A 19,894-nucleotide genomic window follows, 5' to 3' on the forward strand; every position below is an offset into this window, starting at 1 on the left:
GATAATTGAAAATGAAAAGTTCTGATGATCATTTGGTATTCGGGAAACTGATTGTTACTTACAATATTGCGGATATCTATAAAATAGTGAGACATGTTAAGACAATGACAAGATGTACACGTATTGCAGATTTTATATATTGGCATTTTGCTTGTCTGTAGTCGCAGTGATTCTGGATATTTTATCTTTACAAGGATTAAACGTTTGGGAAGTATTGGAAACCAACGATGGAAAACTGTGGACAAATTTATTCCAAGTCTGTTATAAAGTTAAAGAAACTGAGGAGTGCAACTCCTTAAATGAAGATGGTAAACTATCGATTTATAGTATAGTTATTAGTATAATATAGTCAATGACAAAACTAAGTTCTGTTTTACTATAGATTATACTAATGGCGTTTCATGATTCCAATTTCAGTTTTGGTTTCAAGGGTTTCGCGGGTTGGAGTTCTGCTTTTGAATGTTTTGCTTGAAGTAATAAATTCATGGTTTTGTATACATCTTCAACAACATGATGGAGCTTCTGTATGCAGGTTTTTCGGTTTTAGAACAACAAACGATAAAACTAGTTACCAGTAAATTAGTAACTGTCACAACAAATACACAGTTCGTAAAACCGACATAAAAGCAAAACTAGTTTATTACCAACAAAATCGCCCGAAACCATCAGTAGGCCTTTGTGTCACACACTATCGGTTATGGACAGTACCACAAAATATAACTAATATATGTATATAAATATATAATGCATGAAAAATTCCCAGCCCTTATGTTGCAAATGAAAGGATGAATAACACTATTGTTATTTGCCAATGGCTCGAAATTGAATATTACGGGCATTGTAAAAATACTTAATATGCAAATCTTCCACGTATGATATTTTTAATTCATTTTAATATTAAAAATAATTGATGTTAATTTAATTCATCATTGATGTCAATGGCTTCGCCTTATCAACGATCGAATGGCATGATCGATTTTAAAAGCCTATGACTGTGGGGGAGTAACTGGAGATACTTTATGTCGTTTTCTGATACCTACAACGTTTTGAACGATTTTTCTGTTTTTGAATAATTGTCATGTTCTACCTGTTTGTGACTTTTGAAGTCATTTAAATGTGTCCTCGCTGATAAGGCGGTCGAATGACTTCTTCTGAATAGTGATCTATATGTCAATAATTGTTTAATTTGTAGTTGCAACAGAACATGGCCGAAGTCTCTTGGTTGTACGAATTCTTGTAATCGTGACAGTAGAGCAAATGGTGACGTCAGCAGTTCTTTTGATTTTCCATGTGACGTGTGCAAAATCTTGTGACGTCATACCTTACATCAGTATGATACAGAGCGTCGTAGCAGGTGAATCCTTATTTGTTTGGCTTCAAAACTGTATCAATGTCTAGTTTGCTTTAAGCATATTTCATAACGTGAAACACAAACGGCTGTTTTATTGTATTACATTTTCATTGCATATACATTTCATTTCATTTCAAATAGATCCACAGTACTAGTATCTACCAATCAAACTGACTCTATAATGACTCATATAAAACTTATAAAGCTGTCTTAACAACCAGGCAATTATGGCATACACCAACATTGAAATATGAATCTATTTTGTTTCAGGAATTTGTACACTTTCAAGCCTGCTGATATATGAATTAAAGGTTCACCAACCATACTTCACATATGGAGCTGGATTTATATTGCCATTGATATCTGGAGGGTTGATCGTTATGACCACGATATGTGTTATAGCGGGAAAATTGTTAGCAAAGAGAACCAAACCATATGTTCGACAGACCCCGTAACAACAATGCAATTCGACACATTACCTTTTCGTCCAAATGATTAGTAGATCTAAATAGTTTAAAATAATATTACTCTCATTTTTAACAACGAGGAGATTGTGTGATAGTGTTTTGTTCTATAGCAAACACTGCTAAACACGTGTCAATTTAAACATTTTCAATTTTACTAAATACACGAATAAAATTGTTCACAGACATTTTCTCTCTCATATGTTGATTCGTGACGATAAGAATCATTGTGTTTTTTATGAGGCATTCTGTTTTCCTGAAGAATTCGACTCGTTACACATTTCAGAAATGATTATGAACTAGAATTACGTTACATGATAAAACAGCAATTCAGTGGAAACTGCAGGGACAAGTCCAGTGTTTAACAAGTTTAACAGAAATAGTGTAAGAACATTAAATAATTAAACGCGATGGATATTCTGTATGTTTTTTTTGTACGTTTTGTTTCTGTCATTAAGTTTCTATTGGGTTTTGTGCCTTACATAGGGCCATCGTTGACTGTTCGGCTACTGCGCAATTCCTTGTAGTTTTCATTTATTATTAATATCATTTGTTGAGAATTTCCCCACATTGTAAACAAATAGTCCAACCACTTTACTCGCTCAGATAGGCGTAGCTACCTTAGGTGATTCAAATCATTGTTTACTCCATTAATTGATTTGTATCTGTTCAGCCTTGAGCCGTAGTTAGGGCATTACGATGCGATACATCTAATTTGCATACAAAATATCATTAACGTTTATGATAAGTCGATAAATCGACAATACAAAAAAGTCTTAAACGTGACATAACATTTTATTTATAAAATAATGACATGTCGTTATTGACATGCCTTTGAATGGGGTATCAAATTGCTAACCTTCTGGCTTTACGAATATCATCATCAAATGCAAATTTAACCGCATCTAATTCCAAAACTTTGATTTTCATTGATTCATTTTAAAGTTATGATAGTATAGTTTTCTCATCACGTCGCACTATTCTCCGAAAACTCATCATGAACGGGGAACGTATCATACAACAAGCCCATCATAATTATATAGGGCAAGGCATAATTCGATAGGGCAAGGCATAATTCTATATATAAGTCCACTTACAACAGAATATATTAATTCAGATAAAACTCTACGGCTTTAATTTTACAGACAATGCTGCTTTTGGTAGAGAATTATTTAAGGAATAAAATGCGGGATGGATTTCATTATCGGGGTATGAACGCAATTGGGCTGGTCAAAGTGTGTGGAGTTCGAAGGATGATTGATGTTGATTTATTTTACGTGACTTTCTGGCACAATAAAAACAATGAAAAGAAAAAAATCATGAATATTGTTATGCGATGATTCTCGATCCGAACATAACCGAAGATGTTGCGTTCACCGGATGATAAACGCAATTGACAAAAGGCAGTTCATTTAAGTAATGGAAGTTGAGGTGTAAATATAGCCTAATGACTTTGGTGTAGATCCGATGTGTTTGCGAACGAAACAAATTGAATTGAATGTGGCAATAAGTTGGAGGAACATAACCATGTTCTTAATGAGAGCCACTCGACTTCAGATGTTAAAGCAAATACTATGAACACACCGACAGACACATAAAAGCAAGATTTTTGTGACACTCAAATGTGTTTAAACCAGCAAGCCTTCGCTAAGTACAGAATAAAATAAAAAAAATAGATTTGTTTACGCATTGTTTAAACAATTATCTCTGGCAAAGCTTGTTCAAATATACTTTGCATGTACAAGATTTTGGGCATAACATATGCTCCAAGTGACATTCTGCTGTTGCCATCTGACCATGATTATAAACGTACATTTTTTTAGCAACAGTCTGTGAACAACTTATCTCGCTCATGCAAACTCATGTATTTCGTTTCGGCAATGACGTTTTGCAACTCGGCGTCGGACCACGCATGTGTAGTGTATATGTAATAGCTGTTGAATACACAAATTTTATATGCACACCTAATTCAAGCATTGAATTGACCAGGTTAGCTTTTAAATTTTCTTAAAAATTGTGTAGCAATGTGACTGATATGCTTAAAATAACAAACACTATATAAAATCATTGGCTTTTTATATTGAATATTTGATTTTTTTCCCTCTCACAAGTCATAATTCTCCAAGGATGTTTTATAAGTATTCTTTAAAGTGGTAGGGTCATTGCTAAAGGTGGAATCGATTGGTCTGTTCCAAAGAAAACAACCGACTTGCGGTCACCTTTATAGTACAACTGTTTTCTTTTTCTATGCTTACAACCTGGGAGATTTGGACCAATTATTGTCGGAGAGGGAGTTCGACAAGGTTATTGTTTATGGATAAAATGAATTGGATAAGGGATGATACTTGAATGCAATATTTCTGAGCTAATTCGATTTATGGTATCAGTGTTTAGATTTGGGCAAAACCGACAATCGTGGTTTTGAGTGGGGACTTATGCTGCTATATGGAATATTTATTATTGTATTTTAATCATTAATTTAGACATAAACCGGTGATCTCAGACCCCAAAATGCAGTTGTTCTTGATCAAGTTTTTAGTCTGCCCGCTCCTATCAGCTGCATCACGGCTTGGCCCCACCGCACCCCCCCCCCCCCCCCCCCCCCCCCCCATTGCGATGTTAAATATGATATAAGTCTAGACGCCTACATGGGAAATTAAACCGGCAACAATTTAGAACCCCAAACGTCGTTGTGTAACACCGATGACTGACATATAGAATTTTAAACTGTAGATGATAGAAAGAGGCACCAACTACCCGGCTCAATCGAGGTGAAAAACATCTCGTTTAAGCTTGTATGAATGCGCAAGTATTCGGTTGATCAGATACCTAATATTTGAAATATTCGAGTTATGTTTGGCATACCTATGTACAACATGACCACCGTAGTCTGGTGATATCCGACCCAGAATTCCTCTCCCTCGGGAATGCCCCATTCGTTTCCTGCTATGCCAACCGTGACGTTGTCAAATGGGCTGAAGATCAGAGTTGGTGTTGCCAGTTGGCAGGAAGTGTTTGCATTGTTCCAAGAAGTACCTTTCTCTGATCCGTTGGAAAAAGGGTCTGGAATTCGTTTAAGAAAAAACCCTGAGGCAATACTCTCAATCTATAATACGAAATATACGTTATTTTACATTAATTAACGATGTTCTATTTTAAAGAACAATATGATTTGTAAACCTTTTTCGTTAACCTTCCTCATCTTTTATACCATAATAATAATAATAATAATAATAATATATATATATATAATATATCTTTTAAAGACAATTATTTGCTTTTTAAGTATACTTAAATGTTGTTTTCGACATGTATTCTGATTGTTAAGTTGTACAACGTCCTTAAAAAATGCACTCTTACTCCCAAATAAGATTTACCACAATTAATAATATTGTTTTAATATTCTAAAGAGATGAATAAATGTCGAAAGCAAATGTTCTTATAAAGGATACCGAGTTTAATTTGAAAGAAATGATCATAAAACATGGTATTTCTACCTTATTAGACTATAGTAGACCGCAGTAAATCATATGGCATTCACCAATCATTTAATATTTTTGCGCTTTCAGCTATGAAATACACGGTTACAATCTTGTAATCAGTAATTAATATTTTCCATAAATGCATTATTTAGTAAGTAGTTAAAGGTTTATCAGTCAAAATTGATGTTTGTTATACATGTGTATGTACTGATTTTGGATAAGAGTGTCACTTTAAACATATTTCTTGTAAAGATTGGTGAAAGAAAACCTAGAAACCTAGATAATTTCTATTACCTGTAGCGAATGCCCGAGTCATAGTCCAGACTAGCAAACACAGTAATACACGCATAGTCCGAGTTATGAAGTCGTCTACGTTGTTTTAAAGCGGTCAAAAAGAGATTAACGATCGTTTCAATAAAATGTTGGAATAGTTTATTAGTAAACCGATCGGGTACTTTCTCGGTATGAGTTAAAACAGAAAAAGCTAGTAAACTCCGGTATAATGTTGTCCAACACGATTTAGATCGAAACACGGTTAAAATATTACCCTAAATAAAAATATTCGAGGATTGTCAAATAATAAGTTATATGTTAATGAGATATACTCATATCTCAAAGGGTATGGTTTAATCAGATTCACTCAAGTCATGAAAAACAATTGCGAATTAAACATTCCCCTGGGGCAACTATTACGCATTCATTATTGTTTTAAAAATGATTCATGTTTTGGTATTGCGCATAAATTATTATATTAGAAAAAAAGATTTCTGATTTATGAAATGAAGCGTTGCTTAATATATATATAAAGTATGGACGATAAACAACACAAACATGTTCTGAGATGGACAATTATTTATAATGTTGTTTAACGTCTGTTCATCGCTTGAGTTAAAACCTAACCACGGTGTTGGCCATTTGTTCAGATAAATTAGACCTCGTTAATGATTTTTATAACATAACGATATGCTAACACATTCCGATATAATTATGAAGTAAAATAACGCCACTCAATATGATTTCCATCGATAGGCCATGGGTTGTTCTTAAAAAATACTCAGACGTTAATACATTTATTTCATCTAAGGATGCAAGTCACACATCTTTCAAGCAATCATTATTATTTTATTTATATCTAACACATAACACCTACTGTCCACCAAGTCATTCGAGACTATCAGCCTTTATATATTTTTACGCTAGGTACAAGCTCACTGATACTGGTTTTTCCTTCAGGAATAATCTTATACCCTGTATGGTAGAAAAAATGTTTTGTATATGCGTATTTTGACTGTCTATATTTCATTCCCCGATCTTTCAGAGTCACGCACCCTCTCTTTTGGATGTTGTTAAGGTTTATGAAGTTGGCACACAATCGTCGAAATTGGTCGAACCTCACTGGGTCGAGGTCATTTTGGAAATACTGACTTGACGGAATGAAAATAAAGTCGTCATCATCTGGTTCGAGTTTGTTCGAGACTTTTCCTTTCTTACGTGAGCCATGTTTCACTTCTAATTGAGATTTTGCATGTTTATTCGTTAAAACTTTACCACCATTTTTATCAAACACGTTCAACTGAAACGTCAAAAAGTTTGGCCCAGTGGCATCAATGTCTTGGCTGAAATGGTTAAAGTCAGCTATGTTTTCTAACACTTGCTTGAAGAAAGGATGGTTTGCGCGACAGAACATGATCGAATTTGTTACCATAAACTCGGTATTGAAAATAAGTGACGCATGCTCATACGGCTCTGGTGACAGCACACATGCGTACTTGTTCAGGACTCGGTGAAGTGGACGGAGACATTGAGTGTCAATATCCGCGTACACTCCCCCATACTCATAAAGCACCACGTACCTGAAACGAGAAAACGAAAGGAAGTAATTCAGAAATTTCAGTCAAAACTATTTTATTTATGTTAGGGGTCGTTTACAGAGCTCCTCATATCATTGCTATCATGACCTTCATTTCATACTTGATGAAATAAAAACCATTGAAAGAGCTCTTTTATAATCATACTTGATGTACTATATACTCTCGTAGGAGCTCCTATATGACCATACTTGATGTACTATATACTCTCGAAGGAGCTCCTCTATGACAATACTTGATGAACTAGATACTCTCGAAGGAGCTCCTCTATGACAATACTTGATGAACTAGATACTCTCGAAGAAGCTCCTCTATGACCACACTTGATGTACTAGATACTCTCGTAGGAGCTCCTATATGACCATACTTGATGTACTATATACTCTCGTAGGAGCTCCAATATTACCACACTTGATGTACTAGATACTCTCGAAGGAGCTCCTATAATACCACACTTGATGTACTATATACTCTCGTAGGAGCTCCTCTATGACCATACTTGATGTACTATATACTCTCGAAGGAGCTCCTCTATGACCATACTTGATGAACTATATACTCTCGAAGGAGCTCCTATATGAACATACTTGATGTACTATATACTCTCGTAGGAGCTCCTCTATGACCATACTGATGTACTATATACTCTCGTAGGAGCTCCTATATTACCACACTTGATGTACTATATACTCTCGTAGGAGCTCCTATATGACCATACTGATGTACTATATACTCTCGAAGGAGCTCCTCTATTACCATACTTGATGTACTATATACTCTCGAAGGAGCTCCTCTATGACCATACTGATGTACTATATACTCTCGTAGGAGCTCCTATATTACCACACTTGATGTACTATACACTCTCGTAGGTGCTCCTCTATGACCATACTGATGTACTATATTCTCTCGAAGGAGCTCCTCTATGACCATACTTGATGAACCATATACTCTCAAAGGAGCTCCTCTATGAACATACTTGATGAACTATATACTCTCGTAGGAGCTCCTCTATGACCATACTTGATGAACCATATCCTCTCGTAGGAGCTCCTATATTACCACACTTGATGTACTATATACTCTCGTAGGAGCTCCTATATGACCATACTGATGTACTATATACTCTCGTAGGAGCTCCTATATGACCATACTGATGTACTATATACTCTGGAAGGAGCTCCTATATTACCACACTTGATGTACTATATACTCTCGTAGGAGGTCCTCTATGACCATACTGATGTACTATATACTCTGGAAAGAGCTCCTATATTACCACACTTGATGTACTATATCCTCTCGTAGGAGCTCCTCTATTACCATACTTGATGTACTATATACTCTCGTAGGAGCTCCTATATTACCACACTTGATGTACTATATCCTCTCGTAGGAGCTCCTCTATTACCATACTTGATGTACTATATACTCTCGTAGGAGCTCCTATATGACCATACTGATGTACTATATACTCTGGAAGGAGCTCCTATATTACCACACTTGATGTACTATATACTCTCGTAGGAGCTCCTCTATGACCATACTGATGAACTATATACTCTCGAAGGAGCTCCTATATTACCACACTTGATGTACTATATACTCTCGTAGGAGCTCCTCTATGACCATACTGATGTACTATATACTCTGGAAGGAGCTCCTATATTACCACACTTGATGTACTATATACTCTCGTAGGAGCTCCTCTATGACCATACTGATGAACTATATACTCTCGAAGGAGCTCCTATATGACCATACTTGATGTACTATATACTCTCGTAGGAGCTCCAATATTACCACACTTGATGTACTATATACTCTCGTAGGAGCTCCTATATTACCACACTTGATGTACTAGATACTCTCGAAGGAGCTCCTCTATGACCACACTTGATGTACTAGATACTCTCGTAGGAGCTCCTATATGACCATACTTGATGTACTATATACTCTCGTAGGAGCTCCTCTATGACCATACTTGATGAACCATATACTCTCGAAGGAGCTCCTCTATGAACATACTTGATGTACTATATACTCTCGTAGGAGCTCCTATATGACCATACTTGATGTACTATATACTCTCGTAGGAGCTCCTCTATGACCACACTTGATGTACTATATCCTCTCGTAGGAGCTCCTCTATGACCATACTTGATGTACTATATACTCTCGAAGGAGCTCCTCTATGACCATACTTGATGTACTATATACTCTCGTAGGAGCTCCTCTATGAACATACTTGATGTACTATATCCTCTCGTAGGAGCTCCTCTATGACAATACTTGATGTACTATATACTCTCGTAGGAGCTCCTCTATGACCACACTTGATGTACTATATCCTCTCGTAGGAGCTCCTCTATGACCAGACTTGATGTACTATATCCTCTCGTAGGTGCATGACCATACTTGATGTACTATATACTCTCGTAGGAGCTCCTCTATGACCATACTTGATGTACTATATACTCTCGAAGGAGCTCCTCTATGACCATACTTGATGTACTATATCCTCTCGTAGGAGCTCCTCTATGACCATACTTGATGTACTATATACTCTCGAAGGAGCTCCTCTATGACCATACTTGATGTACTATATACTCTCGAAGGAGCTCCTCTATGACCATACTTGATGAACTATATACTCTCGAAGGAGCTCCTCTATGACCATACTTGATGTACTATATACTCTCGTAGGAGCTCCTCTATGACCATACTTGATGAACTATATACTCTCGTAGGAGCTCCTCTATGACCATACTTGATGAACTATATACTCTCGTAGGAGCTCCTCTATGACCATACTTGATGAACTATATACTCTCGAAGGAGCTCCTCTATGACCATACTTGATGAACTATATACTCTGGAAGGAGCTCCTCTATGACCATACTTGATGAACCATATACTCTCGAAGGAGCTCCTCTATGACCATACTTGATGAACCATATACTCTCGAAGGAGCTCCTCTATGACCATACTTGATGAACTATATACTCTGGTAGGAGCTCCTCTATGACCATACTTGATGAACTATATACTCTCGAAGGAGCTCCTCTATGACCATACTTGATGAACTATATACTCTCGAAGGAGCTCCTCTATGACCATACTTGATGAACTATATACTCTGGAAGGAGCTCCTCTATGACCATATTTGATGTACTATATACTCTGGAAGGAGCTCCTCTATGACCATACTTGATGTACTATATAGTCTCACACTTGATGAACTATATACTCTCGAAGGAGCTCCTCTATGACCATACTTGATGAACTATATACTCTCGAAGGAGCTGCTCTATGACCACACTTGATGAACTATATACTCTCGAAGGAGCTCCTCTATGACCATACTTGATGAACTATATACTCTCGAAGGAGCTCCTCTATGACCATACTTGATGAACTATATACTCTCGAAGGAGCTCCTCTATAACCATACTTGATGAACTAGATACTCTCGAAGGAGCTCCTCTATGTTAATACTTGATGAACTAGATACTCTCGAAGGAGCTCCTCTATAACTACACTTGATGAACTAGATACTCTCGAAGGAGCTCCTCTATGACCATACTTGATGTACTATATACTCTCGAAGGAGCTCCTCTATGACCATACTTGATGTACTATATACTCTCGTAGGAGCTCCTCTATGACCATACTTGATGTACTATATACTCTCGAAGGAGCTCCTCTACTATATCCTCTCGTAGGAGCTCCTCTATGACAATACTTGATGAACTAGATACTCTCGAAGGAGCTCCTCTATTACCATACTTGATGAACTAGATACTCTCGAAGGAGCTCCTCTATTACCATACTTGATGAACTAGATACTCTCGAAGGAGCTCCTCTATGTTAATACTTGATGAACTAGATACTCTCGAAGGAGCTCCTCTATTACCATACTTGATGAACTATATACTCTCGAAGGAGCTCCTCTATGTTAATACTTGATGAACTAGATACTCTCGAAGGAGCTCCTCTATTACCATACTTGATGAACTAGATACTCTCGAAGGAGCTCCTCTATTACCATACTTGATGAACTAGATACTCTCGAAGGAGCTCCTCTATTACCATACTTGATGAACTAGATACTCTCGAAGGAGCTCCTCTATGACCATACTTGATGAACTAGATACTCTCGAAGGAGCTCCTCTATTACCATACTTGATGAACTAGATACTCTCGAAGGAGCTCCTCTATGTTAATACTTGATGAACTAGATACTCTCGAAGGAGCTCCTCTATAACTACACTTGATGAACTAGATACTCTCGAAGGAGCTCCTCTATAACCACACTTGATGAACTAGATACTCTCGAAGGAGCTCCTCTATTTCCATACTTGATGAACTAGATACTCTCGAAGGAGCTCCTCTATGACCATACTTGATGAACTATATACTCTCGAAGGAGCTCCTCTATAACCATACTTGATGAACTAGATACTCTCGAAGGAGCTCCTCTATGTTAATACTTGATGAACCAGATACTCTCGAAGGAGCTCATCTATAACTACACTTGATGAACTAGATACTCTCGAAGGAGCTCCTCTATTACCATACTTGATGAACTATATACTCTCGAAGGAGCTCCTCTATGTTAATACTTGATGAACTAGATACTCTCGAAGGAGCTCCTCTATGACCATACTTGATGAACTACATACTCTCGAAGGAGCTCCTCTATTACCATACTTGATGAACTAGATACTCTCGAAGGAGCTCCTCTATTACCATACTTGATGAACTAGATACTCTCGAAGGAGCTCCTCTATTACCACACTTGATGAACTAGATACTCTCGAAGGAGCTCCTCTATTACCATACTTGATGAACTAGATACTCTCGAAGGAGCTCCTCTATGACCATACTTGATGAACTATATACTCTCGTAGGAGCTCCTCTATTACCATACTTGATGAACTAGATACTCTCGAAGGAGCTCCTCTATGTTAATACTTGATGAACTAGATACTCTCGAAGGAGCTCCTCTATGACCATACTTGATGAACTATATACTCTCGTAGGAGCTCCTCTATTACCATACTTGATGAACTAGATACTCTCGAAGGAGCTGCTCTATGACCATACTTGATGAACTATATACTCTCGTAGGAGCTCCTCTATGACAATACTTGATGAACTAGATACTCTCGAAGGAGCTCCTCTATGACAATACTTGATGAACTAGATACTCTCGAAGGAGCTCCTCTATGACCATACTTGATGAACTATATACTCTCGTAGGAGCTCCTCTATTACCATACTTGATGAACTATTTATCTCGAAGGAGCTCCTCAATTACCATACTTGATGAACTAGATACTCTCGAAGGAGCTCCTCTATTACCATACTTGATGAACTATATACTCTCGTAGGAGCTCCTCTATGACCATACTTGATGAACTAGATACTCTCGAAGGAGCTCCTCTATTACCATACTTGATGAACTATATACTCTCGTAGGAGCTCCTCTATGACCATACTTGATGAACTATATACTCTCGAAGGAGCTCCCCTATTACCATACTTGATGAACTATATACTCTCGTAGGAGCTCCTCTATGACCATACTTGATGAACTAGATACTCTCAAAGGAGCTCCTCTATTACCATACTTGATGAACTAGATACTCTCGAAGGAGCTCCTCTATTACCATACTTGATGAACTATATACTCTCGAAGGAGCTCCTCTATTACCATACTTGATGAACTATATACTCTCGTAGGAGCTCCTCTATGACCATACTTGATGTACTATATACTCTCGAAGGAGCTCCTCTATTACCATACTTGATGAACTAGATACTCTCGAAGGAGCTCCTCTATGACCATACTTGATGAACTATATACTCTCGAAGGAGCTCCTCTATGACCATACTTGATGAACTAGATACTCTCGAAGGAGCTCCTCTATTACCATACTTGATGAACTAGATACTCTCGAAGGAGCTCCTCTATGTTAATACTTGATGAACTAGATACTCTCGAAGGAGCTCCTCTATAACTACACTTGATGAACTAGATACTCTCGAAGGAGCTCCTCTATAACTACACTTGATGAACTAGATACTCTCGAAGGAGCTCCTCTATAACCACACTTGATGAACTAGATACTCTCGAAGGAGCTCCTCTATGACCATACTTGATGAACTAGATACTCTCGAAGGAGCTCCTCTATGACCATACTTGATGAACTAGATACTCTCGAAGGAGCTCCTCTATGACCACACTTGATGTACTAGATACTCTCGAAGGAGCTCCTCTATTACCATACTTGATGAACTAGATACTCTCGAAGGAGCTCCTCTATTACCACACTTGATGAACTAGATACTCTCGAAGGAGCTCCTCTATTACCACACTTGATGAACTAGATACTCTCGAAGGAGCTCCTCTATTACCATACTTGATGAACTAGATACTCTCGAAGGAGCTCCTCTATTACCATACTTGATGAACTAGATACTCTCGAAGGAGCTCCTCTATAACCACACTTGATGAACTAGATACTCTCGAAGGAGCTCCTCTATGACCATACTTGATGAACTAGATACTCTCGAAGGAGCTCCTCTATGACCATACTTGATGTACTAGATACTCTCGTAGGAGCTCCTATATGACCATACTTGTTTAACTAGATACTCTCGAAGGAGCTCCTCTATGTTAATACTTGATGAACTAGATACTCTCGAAGGAGCTCCTCTATAACTACACTTGATGAACTAGATACTCTCGTAGAAGCTCCTCTATAACCATACTTGATGAACTAGATACTCTCGAAGGAGCTCCTCTATGTTAATACTTGATGAACTAGATACTCTCGAAGGAGCTCCTCTATAACTACACTTGATGAACTAGATACTCTCGAAGGAGCTCCTCTATGTTAATACTTGATGAACTAGATACTCTCGAAGGAGCTCCTCTATGTTCATACTTGATGAACTAGATACTCTCGAAGGAGCTCCTCTATGACCATTGCAATTCAAAATAGAAAACGTGTATAAGGCTAACACATAATAAATAACCTCTATGTATGACCATACTTGATGTACTATATACCCTCGAAGGAGCTCCTCTATGACCATACTTGATGAACTATATACTCTCGAAGGAGCTCCTCTATGACCATTACAATTCAAAATAGAAAACGTGTATAAGGCTAACACATAATTGGTAATAAACCAAATATATGTTATGCTACCACATGTATGCATATTTTGAAAAGTGATAACGAATTAAGTTAGGAATATGCCGTAAGTTTAAAACCCACGATGTTCGTAATTGTTGTGGAACATCGTTGCCGTTTGTTTGTGCTTGTATTTACTTTTTTTGACATATACTTTACTTATGTTTAAACGATTGCATGAGATCTTTCATGAGAAAAAAATCAATGAGGATAGTGATGAATACCTCAGGAGGTCCGCTCTTCTTACCGGCTCGACAATGTTGTCAAATAATGCCAGCAAATTAGGATGCCTGGCTCTGATTAGAATTCTAGCGGATGCGTCTGTCCAGAAGAAGTAGTCGAAGTCCGGATGAAGTTCAACAAATGAACGCACATTGGCATGAAATTCAGACGGTACGTGTATATCCTTCCACGTTTGGTGAACAACGTGAGGAATTCTAGGATAGATATGTTCGGACGTAGGAAAGTCAACCTCCAACTCTTGTTCGTATGCAAAGACAAGATCCAATTCATCCTCTCGGATATCACCTAGTATCAACTCCATATCACCCCATAAGAAGAAAATTTGAAATAATAAAAGTGACACTAAACAGAATAGAAGTATATTCTTCGCAGACAAATTCAGCGCCGCTTTTCGATAAAAGTTCCTTATTCGGTTCACCATGATTTATCATCTTATACTAGTGACTTTTACACCGTTAGAAGGATTTTACGCATTTATGTTATCAGTGCGATTGAAAACTGGCACACTGACCTGTGCCATCTTATCTCGACATGCATGGCTATCCCAACATATCGTTAGAATGCTACCGTTGTTGTTTGCATCAATAAATATCATTGAAGAAAAATACATTAAGCAGTAAACAACAAGATGAATTATCTGGATTTAAACATAATGTTTCTCATCCATACAAATAATTATAACACAAAAGGTTGGTATATAATACAGAAACAAAACATAGTAAGACATACAAGGTAATTAAATAATATTATTTGTAAGCGATTTTTTTATTTCATTAGCTTTACTTTTATAAGTACACAATCGATTTAACACCGATCTTTTATTTGATGAAAACAACTCAATCAATTTCGACATACTCGGGTTACTAGTATGATACTTGCTTATATAACGTTTCCAAATGTCTTTGTAACAATCACATTTTAAAACACTCATCTTCAATGTCTCTTTAAGTGTTAACACATAATAAACATTTCAATAATTGAGAAGAAAAGTATCAAACGGCGCCTTGAAATGGCCGAACTGATGAATAGTTTCAGAGATAATATTATCTCTGAAATGCTGCTGTGTGCGATTAGCACTTGATTCTCTAAACACAAATTTACGTTAAATGTTTACTTCCGTTATGCGCAAACATATTTACTTATTTAAACGTTAAAATATCAAATACTTAGAATACAAACGTTCTCAAATGAATAATGTTAAAGGTACGTTATGGCCTGAGTTTTAGTAATATATGTCATTTCCAAAAACATATTATCGGTTTCCGATTTCCACCGTTATTTGGCACGACCGGAAACAAAAAGTTTAGGGAGAAGTTATTTTTTTGTATTTTGCATATAAGGTACGTTTAACAATACCGAATATTCGGGTAACTTTTCTTCAAATACTGAGACCCCAATATACCATGGAATGACCGTTCAAAGCGGTAACCCCAAAACTAATTGATATTGAATTATTAGTATTTGCGTCTCCTCGTTGCGTGTCTAATTAGCCATGATTCCTCTGCTTTAACCAAGGTCACTATTGAACATTTGGTTATTTGGTGTTTCGTTGTAGTTTGCATTATATCATTATACAATAAAAATGAAAGCACTTAAAGTGCTGAACGGCTTGAGCGATGATTCCTTCTATTGGATACTCGCTCGATAAAACCACGCACTCATCCACCCACCATTAAGCTAATTTTACTGTTAGAGCAGTGTAGAGGGGAGAAAATCACAATTAATTAATTTTGTATTGTATATATGAGTTTCATCCCCTGAAGTACCTTATTTTTAGAAGCATTCTGCAATAGAGTTACGATTAATGATGTCAAACCCAGAACTGCCATGAGTTTTCCACTTTATAGGAGTTTTCCCCTTCATATCCGTGTTTTGTACGTGCATTTACTGTTTATATACGCAAACAAACTATCACGCCCTCTTACTTCACTAAACAGTAAACATGAACCTATTTTGTAAATCAAACATTATTCCAGGTATGTTTAACAAACTGGTTTTCATTGAAATCTGGACATTCTAATATGATTTTCAACTCCACATGGACTCAGTTGAACTTTTGTGGTCTATAACAAAAGTCTTGATGATGTTTAAAGTGATAGCCTTATAAGCAAATTATTTTTTACATCCATTACAAATATTGATCAGAGTTAAAATCTCACATGACAATAACAAATCAAAATTTGTGTGTTCAATAAAAATAGTTTTTAACTCAACGGAAGTAGCATACATGTTTTTTTTTAATCGAATCAGTCAAAGAAAATTAATCGTTTACGGTCGAAAATTATGAGCGTTATCGGTAAACAATACAAAACATTACAAAACAAAACAATAACAAATGATTTAAAAACATTTATTTATCCCCATAAAGGACTAAAATAAAACAGATATATGAGGTATGGCGTGTTTATTTTGAAACAAAATAAAATTTACACGTAATTTTCGAAGACACAACGACGTCATTCAGTTCCCTGAAATAAAACAGTAGGTATCCTTAAGATAAGTTTCAAAAATAGAATCAGCGAGAACGTGTATATTGCCGGGTAGCTTTAAATAAAAAGTTTCGAGCTGTCAATAGAACAATGCGAGTTTCATAGAACAGACCAGTTGCTTCATTTGTTTAAAGATACAACGTGTCTACCGAACAATTACATAACAGGTCAGGATGCCTGAAGGGTAGAGAGTCTGCCTCCCGATCAAGAGGTCACGGGTTCGATCCCCGATCAAGAGGTTCCGGGTTCGATTCCCGGTCGGGGAACGTTCTTGTGGCCTCTTATGTGGACAGTCTGTACTTTTGAGTTTGACCCAGGAAGCTTATCCAGGAGAGTTTAAAATAAGATGTTAGCTTTCTACACAATTGAGCTAAAATAATTTGGTATTAATCAACAAACACCAAACGAAAGACACGCGACGTGTGTACCGAAAAAGCACCGAAACAGAGTCTCTTAACGAGTTAATCAAACAAACATTAAACCACAGTCACACAACGTGTCTACCAAACACATATTATACATGTATGTAAGTTAGAATAAGCAAAATGTGATTGACCCTTATAAATATTGCATTAATGAAAAATAGCTACTCAAAAAATGCAGTTTCGGAAAGATAATACGTTTGGCCTTTTCAAAACACAGTTGTGTTGTGGAAGATATAATATTGAACCGATTCCAGGGCCAAAAGCATGAGGTTCATTTAAACACAATACAAAATAGGCCCATAGAGGTGTTGTTTAGTTTTCACTGACCGTGACATGGCCGTACCAGTGGTGATACTTTGAGTCATGTAATGTGTGTTGTCTTGTAACATTGTGTCTCTTGGGTTGATATTTGTTCAATGTTTGTTTAGTGTTTTTTTGGTGTTTGTTTTACATTGATCATTGCGCTTTTAGATACAATCTTGGTTAAAGTTTAAGCTTATGGGCTTATTTCTGTTTTTCTATTGGTTTAGCAGAGATACACTGTGAATATCAAATTTAGAATACAACCTTAATTCTCACTGCGCCCAGATAGGCATTCAATAAGTTATACGCTTAATCATTAAGAATTTCATTTTTCGTTTAAAGGTCCGCCTACTGCCAATCATCCGATACACACGCCCTGTATCAGATTTTGCGTTGACAACGTGTCAAGCAATAAGGTTCACTCCGCCCATTATAATAATCAAAATTCGACTTCATGTCATCTAACTACTATATAAATCAAAATCAAGGTTATTAATGCATAACAAGTTAGACTTACTTATTTTTCTTGTTGCGGATTACACATCAGTGACGTCATATGACACATCATGCTGTAAAACCTCGCCTGTAAATCACGTTTCGCGCGCATCATTATGACGTCACCGCTTGCGTCAAGAGGAAGACAATCCACAACAATTGCAATGAATGACATCATCAACAGAGCTTTAATTATAGCCCGTATCATCTTGATCTGAAATTAAGGCAAAATAAAGGGCATCATACCCACTCATGTATGTGTTAAACTTACATCAAATTGAAATTTAATTACAAACTATTTCCATAAACAGATATACCTTGACTGTTAAAAGTCTCTCTATGAATGGGTACCACTCCAAGAATCTGTAACACTGAGCAAAACCTTTTAGATATCGTATAATAACAGCAACAAACTTAAATGGGAATCTGGTTTGGACGAAATGCCCGATAGATGCTTTTCATGCAAATAACAGCTGTTGCATATATTTCACTATGGGATATCAATATGACGTCAAAATTAATTACACCGGCTTTGTGGGATAACCCGAATGGCCGTTTGCTCAACTTTCCTAAACAAAGTTTATAGGATTGAAAGGTATTATACCCATTGTTATTACACCGTTAGTTTTGTAGATTGGTAAAGAAACAGCTGGGCAGCTGGCCATAGCATACAATGTTCAAATGACGAGCTATTTTGCGAGTTTAAGGCATTCCATCTACCATAAGGATGCCTGGTAGGCCATATGAATTTGAAAGTATTTGATGTTCAGGGAATGGATGTTTATATGACATCGCCCATACTATCACAAATTCTAAGCATTGAAAGATCGCAGAGTTGACTAAATTATAGTTTATTTATAATGTAAGAAATACAAAACACAGCCAATTCCTCATTCTTTAGTGTAGCTACTATAAATTAAATAAATGAATATTGAATTGGGTCAACAAATTGGGATTATTGGCGAAAACAATTGCGATGCTTGTATTAACCTCTGTGGCAAGATATTTTATTTGATAAAACATATTGCTATGTTCGAATACACATCATATATCTTTTCGAGCAAATGCAGACAAACACAACAATACTTATCTTTACTTAACCGTCCATTCAAGATAAAAAAAGATTATTATTCTATAACATTTAATTGTTCGTTATCAAGTTTATTTTCTTGGTTGAAATACTGCAATAAAAAAAAACACCGAAGAAATTCATCGACTTCTACAAAATCAAACATATAAGATGTGTGCCCGTTTGTGTCCCCGACAAATATCAATTACTTCGGATTAAAAAAGTTGGAGTTCATTATAATAGAAGTTTCTGGTGAATTATATTTTTTATGTAACGATAATACATCTTTCTTAACATGGACCAACAAAACATAATCACATTCAGTTTCCACTGCAACAAAACACTTAGATGACTCTTTTTAAATACACCGATTGCACCTGATAAATTAAAATTTAATTTAAAAACACTTTTGCTTTCTTGCCTGAAATATAAAACAATTATTAGGTACTTCTGTAACATCAAAATCTGTCTTCATAGTTTCAGTACAACCAACAATC

General features: G+C 36.5%; 1 protein-coding gene and 1 long non-coding RNA gene across 2 annotated transcripts; both read right to left on the reverse strand.

Annotated features, from left to right (window-relative positions):
- Positions 1-6,394: 6,394 nt before the first annotated feature.
- On the reverse strand, positions 6,395-14,988 carry LOC128234238 (uncharacterized). The gene is made up of 2 exons (XM_052948347.1): positions 14,598-14,988; positions 6,395-7,150 (listed from the first exon to the last, which is right to left on the reverse strand). Exons 1-2 carry the CDS (start codon positions 14,915-14,917, stop codon positions 6,472-6,474), a joined length of 999 nt encoding a protein of 332 aa, XP_052804307.1. The 5' UTR covers positions 14,918-14,988; the 3' UTR covers positions 6,395-6,471.
- A 2,017-nt stretch (positions 14,989-17,005) lies between these two features.
- LOC128234248 (uncharacterized) lies at positions 17,006-18,752 on the reverse strand. Its single transcript, XR_008260910.1, has 3 exons — positions 18,646-18,752; positions 18,351-18,542; positions 17,006-17,084 (listed from the first exon to the last, which is right to left on the reverse strand). It is a non-coding gene; the product is annotated as an uncharacterized LOC128234248 (long non-coding RNA).
- Between the last annotated feature and the right edge of the window lie 1,142 nt (positions 18,753-19,894).

The sequence above is a fragment of the Mya arenaria genome, chromosome 5 (assembly GCF_026914265.1).
Source record: "Mya arenaria isolate MELC-2E11 chromosome 5, ASM2691426v1".
Classification (NCBI taxonomy): Eukaryota; Metazoa; Mollusca; class Bivalvia; order Myida; family Myidae; genus Mya; species Mya arenaria.